Here is a 12,311-nt window from a genome sequence, read left to right as displayed (position 1 = left end):
AACCATCCTAGCCAAGGGTCAGGGATGGAGATGAAGGGATGGAGAGTCTACAGCCTCCGTAGGCAGCCGGTTCTAGTACTCAACCACCTTATAGTCAGACAATTCCTCTTGATCTCCAACCTAAATTTCCTCTGCTGCAGCTTAAGGCCATTGCTCATAGTCCTGTTCCCTACTGTCACAGAGAAAAGCCCATCTCCATCCTCCTCTCTATAATCACCCTTCAGGTATTTGAAGACTCTTATTAAATCTCCCTTCAGTCTTCCCTTCTCCAGACTAAATAATGCTCACTCTTTCAGCCTTTCCTTTGTTCAAAGTGTATTGAAATCAATAGATATACTCCCCCTGCCTTCTTTGATAGGCTATGTAGCAGACCCGAGTTATTATGTAACTATTTATCGTGGTGAACTTCCATGAAATAAAACTGCAATTATCTTTATTTTTGCCATGTGACCAGAGAATGGTTGGCCAACCAGGCTTCAGGGGAGGTGCTTATAGAGCTGTCCAAAAGAGACCTTTCCACTACCTGGCTCTCCAGAAGCAGGGGTTCCCGGCTCACTGGAGGTGGTGCCTCTATTACTAAGGAGCATCCAGCTGAAGACAATAACTACAACTTGGCTCTGTTCATAGGCAGAGGGAGAAAATATTATTTGGAGGGGCTGAGTAAAACTTAAACTTAAAATTACTTCTACACACATACACATACACCCTCCGCCCCAGCAGGTAAGTCTGTGAAAGAGGAAGGGGCATGGGGTGGGGGGCACAGATCAAGGACACACCGTGAGGGAGGGAGTGCAGCAGGGGCAGAGGCTGGGGTGAATGGGGCCCAAAAGCCAGGGTGAGTCATGGGATGGTTGGAGTCTCGGCGGCTCGTCTAGGGGCTCTGGGGGGCTCCCGCCACTGTGTGCATCCCAGGGAAGCATGGGGGGCACATGCCCATATGGTTTGTGTGTGGGGTGTCATGGAGGCAGGCTGCTGCTATGGGCTGGGCTTCTGCGCCACGCTGCCGTTGCCTGGGAGCCACATGCAACACCATGTGCCTCCCACCGCCGGGCAGGCAAGGGATGTGGAGCAGGCACAGCCAGCGTGTGGAAGGCATGTAGCATTAAGCACAAATCCAGGGCACAGAGTCCAGCCTGCAGCAGTAGCCTGCCTCCATCCCATGCACAAATCTGGGGGGCACGTGTGGTCCTCTGCGCTGCCACCACTGCCCTGCATTTTTTGGCGGGGACTAAGCCCCATTAGCTCTGGCCTTTCATCTCCTATGGCTCCATCACATTTTTGAAACAAGCAGGTATCATTTGGTGGGTTCACAGCTCTTATCTTTGCATACTTTTGAAAAAAAAGGGTAGTTTCAAAAGCTCATGGAGGACTGTAGGTTGGGGTTGTGTGTGCATCTGTCTCTTATTATATGTTCACATTCTTCTGAAGTGAGTAGCAAAGTCAGGTACTTCCTTTTTTTTGGGTTGGTGGGGCACATAGGGAAGGGAAGAATCAGCTCCTTCAACCTGCTTGTTTGAGGATACAGAAGCTGGAGCTATGTCACTAGACACTTGGAGTGATCTTGGCTTATATGTTGATAGTAGTAAGGATCGGACTAATCCTTACTATTCAGCTCACATAAACAGTGTATCTGAAGGCTATAATAATACACTTAACCAACAGTCCTAATTAGTCTACCTACAATACATGCAATTGTGGTTATACTGCTTCCTGTTCAAAGGTAGATTGCATGAAGCAGCATGGCATATTGGAAGTATCAGTAGTTGCCATCGTAAGTCTACAGGCTAAATATGCCCATTGTGTCCCAAACTACAGGTTCTTTTTGGAAATAATCATTATATTCAGAATGCAGTAGATCAGCCATGATGCAAAAATCCTGTTGTTTTTAATAGTGATGAAATCAACAACTTTCTATAATATTTTAGGAGTTCAATTAAAGAAACAAAAACTCTCTTCAGCCTTATGGAATTTAGCAAGAAAGTCCTCTTGGATATCTCTCCTTTTGTATTTTGGAATAATCTTTTAAGATTCTCTGGCAAAGATTTTTCTCCCCCTTGTATTCTGTGGGATGATTAAAAAACCAATAGAACAGTGATCATTTAGCATTAACACTGGACCTTTCCTGTAAGGGAATTACTTCATGATTCATTTTGATTTCCTGATGCTACTTCATAAATAAATCATAAATCTGTCACTACAGTCCAACACACTCCATTGCAGAACCAGACCTTGTTTTCCATAGAATTGGTCCAACCAGCATTTGACCATTTTCCCCAAGTGATGTTCAACTAGTGTATCTCATGTAGGACTGGGATAAATGTCCATGGCCAGACCCTTGGGGTAGCTGTATAAAAATACACTGATTTACCCCAACTGAAGATCTGGCTTTGAGCTTAAGATCTATCAGTAGCCTGAGCAGTTAACAACAAACCAACATTTCTTCCTTCCCGCTTCCCCAGGGCAGAGATGATGTTTCAGGGTCCCATATATTTCAAACTACTCTAGACATTTCTTTTCCTACCACTGTACAGATACAGTGAAAAAAACAATTCCCCAGAAAGGAAAGCAAAATGCTTATGGGACTTTAAATCTTTGCAGTAAGATGGCTTTTTCCATCTGTGCTTTACAAACACTGTTAGTTCATTTACCCCAACAACACCCTTTGCTATAAGATTTACAGATGGGGAACCAAGGCACAGTGAGATGATGTGACTTGTTGAAGGTCACACAGGAAACCTGTAGCAGAGCTGGGATTTGACTGCAGATCTCCTGACTCCTGCCATGAGCTCTAGAAGTTACACTTATAATAGGAGGACTGTCTTAGCCTGTAAGAAGCCTGGAGTTGAAGAGCCAGTTTGCTGAAACTGGCTAAACAGCAGGGAGGGCTTCAATGCATCCTCCATACCTTTAACACACAGGTGAATAAAGTGGGTCATATCCCTGTCTAGGGACAGATCCACTTGCAGCCTTGGGCTGTGATTTTCAGAGGAACCCGAGGCAGTTTTGTAACTCAGACCATATGGATGTTTAGATCTCAATGGCAGCAGATTATGGACCATAACTTCTACTGACACTTGTCCTCCGTGCTGCTAAAGAGCTAGGTATAGAAGTCTATGATTACATGGGACTTAGCTATGTTATATATCAGCTTGAACCAAACACAGCTAGGGCTATATAAGGACAGCTGGTATCGTCCTCTAATGACTGATGTATGAAGAGTATGAAGTTCGGTGGACTTTACCCCTTTGCTGACTCCAGGCACACATTTCCTGTTGTTTGTTTTGATTAGAGTTGATAGACATAGAGATGAAGGCTGCAATGTTGCTGGTGGGAAGCCAAGGAATCATTTCTGTCACTGAGGTTATCATCACCTCCATTATCTTCTGCCTGATTGTCATCATCATCAGATCCTTTCAGCAACAGATCCCCCATGGGCTGAAGAGAATCCCTGGACCCAGGGGATACCCCCTGATAGGCAACATGCTGGAGGTGGGGAGGAACCCACACCTGTCACTGACTCAGATGAGCCGGAAGTATGGAGACGTGATGCAGATACGGATTGGCACCAAACCTGTGCTAGTCCTGAGTGGGCTGGACACCATCAGACAAGCCCTAGTGAAGCAAGGGGAGGACTTCATGGGACGTCCTGATCTCTACAGCTTTCGCAATGTTGCAGACGGTGAGAGCTTGGCCTTCAGTACTGACTCAGGGGAGGTGTGGAGAGCCCGAAGAAAGATAGCCCAGAATGCCCTGAAGACCTTCTCAGTCTCGCCCAGCCCCACCACCTCTTCCACCTGCCTCGTGGAAGAGCACGTCTCCACAGAAGCAGACCACCTCATCATAAAGTTACTGCAAGTGATGACGGAGCAGGGGAGTTTTGATCCCTGTCAGTACATGGTGATCTCTGTGGCCAATGTCATCTGTGCCATGTGTTTTGGCAAGCGACACAGTCACAATGACCAAGAACTGCTCAGAATAGTGAACAAGACTGAGGAGTTTATAGAAGTGACAGCCTCTGGGAACCCAGCAGATTTCATCCCAGTGCTTCAGTATCTGCCCAGCCAGTCCCTGAAGAAGTTTAAGGAATTCAATTACAGGATCCTCAGTTACCTTCAGAAAATGGTTAAAGAGCACTATGAGACCTTTGAGAAGGTAAGAGCTTGGGGACTCTCAGTTAGCATCTCATATCTGAGAGATATCCTCTGCCTTTCAGCATCTTCTAGTTGCTTCTCCTCTTGCTGCATGCTATACGCTAACAAATCTGTGATCACCTAAGTATATATGGGTATGGTTACACAGCAGGTGATGGGCACTCAGATCTTCATAGGAAAAGCACAATAGAACTAATAAGCTTCCCCTAAAGAAGCAGGACCTTTCCATCAAGGAAGAAGAATACCCATTACAAGTTACAGTAGGGCTGGAGTGTTCATAGATTCATAGATTCATAGATGTTAGGGTCGGAAGGGACCTCAATAGATCATCAAGTCCGACTCCCTGCATAAGCAGGAAAGAGTGCTGGGTCTAGATGACCCCAGCTAGATACTCGTCTAACCTCCTCTTGAAGACCCCCAGGGTAGGGGAGAGCACCACCTCCCTTGGGAGCCCGTTCCAGACCTTGGCCACTCGAACTGTGAAGAAGTTCTTCCTAATGTCTAGTCTAAATCTGCTCTCTGCTAGCTTGTGGCCATTGTTTCTTGTAACCCCCGGGGGCGCCTTGGTGAATAAATCCTCACCTATTCCCTTCTGTGCCCCCGTGATGAACTTATAGGCAGCCACAAGGTCGCCTCTCAACCTTCTCTTGCGGAGGCTGAAAAGGTCCAGTTTCTCTAGTCTCTCCTCGTAGGGCTTGGTCTGCAGGCCCTTGACCATACGAGTTGCCCTTCTCTGTACCCTCTCCAGGTTATCCGCATCCTTCTTGAAGTGTGGCGCCCAGAATTGCACGCAGTACTCCAACTGCGGTCTGACCAATGCCCTATAGAGGGGAAGTATCACCTCCCTGGACCTATTCGTCATGCATCTGCTGATGCACGATAAAGTACCATTGGCTTTTCTGATGGCTTCGTCACACTGCCGGCTCATGTTCATCTTGGAGTCCACTAGGACTCCAAGATCCCTTTCCACCTCTGTGCCACCCAGCAGGTCATTCCCTAGGCTGTAGGTGTGCTGGACATTTTTCCTCCCTAGGTGCAGCACTTTGCATTTCTCCTTGTTAAACTGCATCCTGTTGTTTTCTGCCCACTTGTCCAACCTATCCAGGTCTGCTTGCAGCTGTTCCCTGCCCTCCGGCGTGTCCACTTCTCCCCATAGCTTTGTGTCATCTGCAAACTTGGACAGAGTACATTTCACTCCCTCGTCCAAGTCGCTGATGAAGACATTAAAGAGTATCGGTCCAAGGACCGAACCCTGCGGGACCCCACTGTCCACACCCTTCCAGGTCGAGACCGACCCATCCACCACGACTCTTTGGGTGCGACCCTCTAGCCAATTCGCCACCCACCGGACTGTGCAGTCATCCACATCACAGCCTCTTAACTTGTTCACCAGTATGGGGTGGGATACCGTATCGAAGGCCTTCCTGAAGTCTAAGTATACAACATCCACCCCTCCTCCTGTGTCCAGGCGTTTCGTAACCTGGTCATAGAAAGAGACTAGGTTGGTCAGGCACGATCTGCCCGCCACAAACCCATGCTGGTTTCCCCTCAGCATAATTTGCCCTGCCGGGCTCTCACAAATGTGAGCCTTGATAATTGAAACCTTGGATTCTGTTGTTGTAGCTATAATGGTCCAGGAAATGTATCAAAACTATGGGTTTTGGGGGTTTTCTTTTTTTGTTGCTATCTTATTGGAGCAGCTCTATAGTTCAAAAGAGAGCCCGAAAAAGGGAGTTCTGTGTTTGAAGGCCTATCCAACACCTTTGCCAAGCATACAGATAGTCCAGTAAAGGGTATCACAAAAAAACCCTTGCCTCTCATACATTACAATTTACCCATGCAAGACCTGTGACACACAGAAGGCATGTACATGCTAGCTAGTTCATTCCAACACCCACTTAGAAAGACTGGAAAAATTCTTTGTTAGTGTAGACCACACTACTTTTTTGCCAACTATTTCAGCTGAAAGAGAATCATAGTAATAGATTTATAGATGTTAGGGTCAGAAGGGACCTCAGTAGGTCATTGAGTCTGACCCCCTGCCTGTGGCAGGAAAGAGCGTTGGGGTCAGGTGACCCCAGCTAGGTGCTTGTCCAGTCTCCTCTTGAAGACCCCCAAGGTAGAGGAGAGCACCACCTTCCTTGGAAGTCCATTCCAGATTCTGGCGACCCTTACCATAAAGAAGTTCTTCCTGATGCCCACCTAAATCTGCTCTCCATCAATTTGTGGCCATTGTTCCTGGTTACTCCAGGGGCTGCCCTAGTAAATAGATCATCTCCTATTCCATGCTGCCATCCCCTGATGAATTTGTAGATGGCCACTAGATCACCTCTCAGCCTTCTCCTGCGAAGGCTGAAGAGATTTAGGTCTGTCAGTCTCTCCTCGTAGGGTCTTGCCTACAGGCCTCTGACCATACAAGTGGCCTCCTCTGAACCCTCTCAAGATTCTCTGCATCCCTCTTAAAGTGCAGCGTCCAAAACTGGATGCAGTACTCCAACTGCAGTCTGACCAGTGCCGCATAGAGGGGAAGTATCACCTCTCTAGACCTGTTCGTCATGCATCTGCTAATGCACGATAAAGTGTGGTTAGCCTTGTTGATCATTTTGTCACATTGATGACTCATGTTCATCTTGGAGTCAACTATGACTCCAAGATCCCTTTCCACTGCTGTGCTGCTGAGAAGGTCATCCCCCAGCCTGTAAGTGTATTGCCCAGGTGCAGCACTTTCCACTTGTCTTTGCTGAACTCCATCCTATTTCATTCTGCCCATTTTTCCAACCTGTCCACATTCACTTGGATCTGTTCCCTACCCTCTGCTGCGTTAACTTTGCCTCATAATTTGGTATCATCTGCAAACTTGGACAGGGTGCTCTCCATGCCCTTGTCCAAGTCATTGATGAAGACATTGAATAGCACCGGTCCAATGACCGAGCCTTGCAGGACTCCATTGCCCGCATCTTTCCAGGTCGATACCGACCCATCCACCACCACTCTCTGGGTGTGACCCCAAGCCAATTTGCCACCCACCTGACCATGTAATCATCTGTATCACAGCCTGTCAGTTTATTTATGAGAACAGAATGAGATACCATATTGAAGGCCTTCTTAAAGTCTAGGTAGATGTCATCTACCTCGACTCCTGCGTCTAAGTATTTTGTGACCAGGTCATAAAAAGAAACAAGGTTGGTCAGGCAGGATCTACCTGCAATGAGTCCATGCTGATATCCTTTCAGTATTATTTCCCCTGCTGAGCTTCTACAAATGTGATCCTTAATGATTTTTTCCAGAGTTTTCCAGAGTATTAGCGCCAAGAATATTGCAGTCAAATCCCTATCACCTCTGTGAACATCTTAAGACATAAGATGTGTGGGCTGTTGTACCACTAAACTTCTCTTTGTCCACATGCATTGAGTATTAATTTGCTTAAGAAGTTTATTTGTATGTGCCAAAGTGGAGGTTAACATAATAAAATCACAAAGAAGTAAAGCTGGAAGGGACATTTGGAAGTCATCTAGTCCCTGCTTGAGGCAGGGTCATCCCTATCCAAACCATCCCATACAAATCCTTGCCTGAAACTACACAGTTAATATTATCACACAACCACAAGGCACAGCACCCTAACCTGCCACAGGTAAAACAGGGAGACAATGGCAGCCAGCATCCTGCTGCTGCAAGTGTTGTTAGAACACATACAAGAGATCCAAGGAAGAGGGCCATGCCCCCCAGTACAGGGGAAGGTGAAAATCCCCACAGTCCATACCAATCTGACCATAATTTGTTTTGGCATTTTGCACTTTCAGGGTCTGAACTCTCATGCCCTTATTTTAACAGCCCAGGAAAATGTTCTGACTATTTATAGGGGGAAGAACATGTTCTCTTAAGCTACTGTACCTAAGACATTTCTGAGTCAGGGGTACTGGTTTTTCCCACACAGGGTCTCTCTAGCAGTAGACTGTTCTTTCTTTACCTTATTTCTGTGCTCACAGGGCTGGAATATTTTTTCCCCTCTTTATCTGAACTTCCCTCTTTCAGGACAACATTCGAGACATCACTGACTCACTGATTGAAGAGGCAAAAAAAGCAGAAGCAAATGTCAACATTCAACTCCCTAAGGGAAAGATTGTCAACCTTGTCAATGACATTTTTGGGGCTGGTAAGATAATTCTCATTCAGATTTCAATGCCAAAGCCAGAGCTGACTCTGTTTTTGGATTACAGTTTTTAGTGCCCTGGCCACATCCCACCTTGCATCAGATGCCAGATTGTCCCATTAGAACATAAGAAACACCATATTGGCTCAGACCATCTAACCCTGTATCCTGTCTGTGACACTGGCAGTAGTGCATGCTTTAGAGGGAGACCACATGAACAGGGTATATCTAGAGGGATCTAGCTCCTATCATACTTTTCCTAGCCTCCACCATCATTGGTTGAGATCCCTGGATTACATCCTTTCTGCTTGATCAAAGCAGCTTGCAGACACTAGCTATAAATTTGACCATTCTAATGCTTTTCATAGTGTCATGGTTGGTAGGGTCGGAAGGGACCTAAGTAGATCATCAAGTCCGACCCCCTGTCATGGGCAGGAAAGAATGCTGGGGTCAATTAGACCCCTGTCTAATTTACATCAGTGTTCAAAACCAATGTGAATTCCATTAATTTAAATGTAGTATGCATCCAGGCTCACATGGACTAATCACCAGGTTCTCTGAATGAGAGTGGAGTAGCTCTGAACAACTATAACAAGGAGTTTCTTATTATAGCTTTCTGCGTGTGCAAGGTGAAATCTAACATGATCCAGGGAAATCTGATAAAATTCAGAGATAGGGATACCATTGACCTATGTTCACATATCTGTTTTTCCTCCATGCCTGCCTAGGGTTTGACACTGTGACAACTGCTTTGTCTTGGAGTCTTATGTATCTTGTGAGTTATCCCGACATTCAGAAAAGGATTCAAGAAGAACTAGGTGAGCTCATGTCTTTAATCAGAGTTGAAATGCCTCTCTTCAGATGGCCACATTCCAACCTCTTTTTCCTCTTCTTTACAACTTTAGACCAGAACATTGGCAGAGAGAGAAGACCCAGGCTTGCAGATAGATCCATGCTTCCATACACGGAAGCTTTTATTTTAGAGATGTTCAGACATTCCTCCTTCCTGCCCTTCACAATCCCACACTGGTATGTAACTAGGAATACAATTAATTTGGGGGGAACAGCTCTCATGGAGCAGATCCTTGGCCTGCAAATAGTTCCATTGACTTGCTTCATTACTTTGTGAGGGACACAAAATCAGGATTTAGAAAGTACAGCTCTCACTAGAATGGTTCCTCATGGGCCATATCCTGACTTATATGTGCCAGGAGCTCATTTAGGATCTTAGGAAAGTAGGGTTGGAAGAGATCTCATGAGGTCAGCTAGTCCAGCCCGCTGCTCAAGGCAGGATCATCCCTGACTAAACCATCCCAGCCAAGTGCCCATCCAACCTGCTCTTGAAAATGTCCAGGGATGGAGATTCCATAATTTCTCCGGTGCTTGACCATCCTCACAGTCAGAAAATTTCTCCTACTCTCCAACTTAAATTTCCTCTGCTGAAGCTTGAAGCCATTGCTCCTAGTTCTGTTCCCTACAGCCACAGAGAAAAGTCCATCTCCATCTTCTTTGTAATAGCTCTTCAGGTATTTGAAGACTGTTATCAAATCCCCCTTCAGTCTTCTCTTCTCCAGACTAAATAACCCTAGTTCATCCAGCCTTTCCTCAAAAGTCATACTTCCCAGGTCTTTAATAATTTTTGTTACCCTGAGCTGGACCCTTTCCAGTCTGTCCACATGCTTTTTGAAGTGTGGGGCCCAAAACCGAACACAATACTTTAATTGAGGCCTCACCAGTGCTGGATAGAGTGGAAGAATCATTTCCCTTGATTTGCAAGTGACACTTCTGTTAATACAATCCAGTATGCTGTTGGCCTTTATTGCAACAAGAGCACACTGTTGGCTTATATTCAGCTTATGCTCTACTGTAACCCCCAGGTCTTTGTCTGCAATACTGAAGCCTTGAGAATGAAGAGGAGCCTTGTAGCTTTCCAGATTTAACCTTACTCTCTTCTCACAGCACAACCAGAGACACCATATTGAATGGGTACTACATCCCAAAGGATTTATGTGTGTTTATCAACCAATGGCAAGTCAATCATGATGAGTAAGTGCATTCAGAGTCTCTGTTATGTCGCAGTGTGCGACCTACCCCAATCAACGCAGAGGCTCCTTGTTTTTCAGATAGAACATATCGTTTCCACAGACTTTCAGTAGGACTGGTTGGTACTTGATTGTGAGGGTGCTGTGTTTGTGATAACTTCTCTGTGTTATGCTAGGTTCTTTTGAAACCAAACGGAAATAACAGTTTCTGCCCTAATGAGCTTAATTTGTTTCTGGAGACTAGCCTAGATGAGGTAGCTCTGGCTGTATGGGACCTGCATTTTCCCTGCTTCCCCCATTCTCTAATGGTCTGTGGGAACTCATTGAAGGGGAGGACATAGAGATGGACAGTCAGGGAGGGAGTGAGCCTATAAACTATTGGGACTGGGCTGGCAGGGAGTATCAGGTGGGATGGGCTGCTGGGGGATAGAGTCCATGCAGAGGTCTTGGTTTCTATCAAACCTCCTCCAAGACCTACTAGGTTGCAGGGAGCAAATCTCACTGCAGTTGAAATGATCAGGGGGGTATTTTTGTGAGATAGGAAAAGAACCTGGGTCCTACTGCAGGCAGCTCCATGGAGATCTCTCCTCAGTTTGTGCTCAGCAGGGGTTCAAGAGGAAAGTGGACTGCTAGGCTGCCTATTAAATACATCTGCAGCTTGTGTTAGATGCAATGGAGAACAGGGTGGGGGTTGAGAGGGAGCCAATGAAGGGATATAGAGGAATGGATGATATGAGGAAGGTTGTTTTTCCAGCACCCTCTTGAATAGGTATGAATGTGACAAGATTACATTTATCAAGGCTACATACAAGGATGCGGATAGATCAACCACTGACATCGTTAGAGTTTAATTGGGCGTTGTGGCTTCCGATATATTATTTTAAGTTGAAAAAGCATCCCTGAGTAAAGGCACATGGGTGTTGCGTCTAAAGGCAAGGCTTCCCAGTTTCAGCTCTCAGCCTACCCCCTAATGTTCATCCAAATTCATCTGACTGTTCCCCAGCCTCCTCTCTCCAGCCAGTGATAGATGTTCTGCTCTTTCCATTCCAGGAAGATTTGGAAAGACCCATCTACCTTCAACCCAGAACGTTTCCTCAATGCTGAAGGGACTGAAGTAAACAAGACAAATGGTGAGAAGGTGCTGGTCTTTGGTTTGGGAAAGAGGAAGTGCATTGGTGAGTCCATTGCCAGATGGGAGATCTTCCTCTTCTTGACCACCCTGCTGCAGCAGTTGGAGTTCAACGTATGTGATGGAAAGAAGGTGGATATGACCCCTCATTATGGACTGACAATGAAGCATACGAGATGTGAGCACTTCCAGGTCAAGCAGCGCTTCCCAATGAAGAGCTCCCAGTGACCTACAGGAACATTAATCTTTAGGAGATTGAATAGGAGAAACTCAGTCCATTTGATTTTTGGCTCATGAGGTCTATATCCTAACTGAGCCCCAGAAAGCCTTTGAATTGATTTATTGGCCCCCTACCAACTGTCCATTATCTAATTTCAGTTCACTGGCCTAGAGACTCACAACAGGCTTTCCAGGACAATCCTAGATCATCCATGGCTATTAGAGAGTGGGTGTGATGGGTGGGATTGTCCACTGGCTTTCTTCTTGAATGCTACTAGGGTATATTCTTTTCATGTGTCCTCAGGAGAGACAGAAGAAGGCTGAAAGTTTGAAGCTATTGGAGCTACCCATATAATTAGAAATCAATCATGTACTTAAAATCTGTATTGACTTGATGCCCAAGTCAGTCGCATTGTTAGAGCTTACGGCTGAGATGGGGGGCAGGAGGGGTGTGTGGAGAGGGGAGGTCAAAATCATTGTTCCAATATATTCTTTTGTTTGTTTATGCCTTTATCCCTGTCTGTATCTCAACATGTGGTTACTGGTTCTTATGATTCCTCTTGTTTTTATAATAAATCTTTTTGTCATTACTTATAATTTATTATCAGTGGGACGAGCAG

At 45.8% G+C, this 12,311-nt stretch overlaps 1 protein-coding gene across 1 annotated transcript; it reads left to right on the top strand.

Moving 5' to 3' along the window:
* The first annotated feature begins 536 nt into the window (after window positions 1–536).
* LOC102566713 (cytochrome P450 1A5) lies at window positions 537–11,727 on the top strand. The gene is made up of 7 exons (XM_006273144.4): window positions 537–720; window positions 3,290–4,152; window positions 8,184–8,304; window positions 9,030–9,119; window positions 9,207–9,330; window positions 10,261–10,347; window positions 11,394–11,727. Exons 2-7 carry the CDS (start codon window positions 3,307–3,309, stop codon window positions 11,698–11,700), a joined length of 1,575 nt encoding a protein of 524 aa, XP_006273206.1. The 5' UTR covers window positions 537–720; window positions 3,290–3,306; the 3' UTR covers window positions 11,701–11,727.
* Window positions 11,728–12,311: the final 584 nt, after the last annotated feature.

The sequence above is a fragment of the Alligator mississippiensis genome, chromosome 11 (genome assembly GCF_030867095.1).
Source record: "Alligator mississippiensis isolate rAllMis1 chromosome 11, rAllMis1, whole genome shotgun sequence".
NCBI classification, from domain to species: domain Eukaryota; kingdom Metazoa; phylum Chordata; order Crocodylia; family Alligatoridae; genus Alligator; species Alligator mississippiensis.
This window is presented reverse-complemented; position numbering and strand designations above follow the sequence as displayed.

Bases quoted from the DNA above. Each gene is read 5' to 3' on its own strand.
- LOC102566713 (XM_006273144.4), top strand. From the start codon at position 3,307: ATGAAGGCTGCAATGTTGCTGGTGGGAAGCCAAGGAATCATTTCTGTC. The intron at 9,331-10,260 runs GTATGTAACTAG...CTCTTCTCACAG, and splicing joins CCCTTCACAATCCCACACTG to CACAACCAGAGACACCATAT. The intron at 10,348-11,393 runs GTAAGTGCATTC...TTTCCATTCCAG, and splicing joins TGGCAAGTCAATCATGATGA to GAAGATTTGGAAAGACCCAT.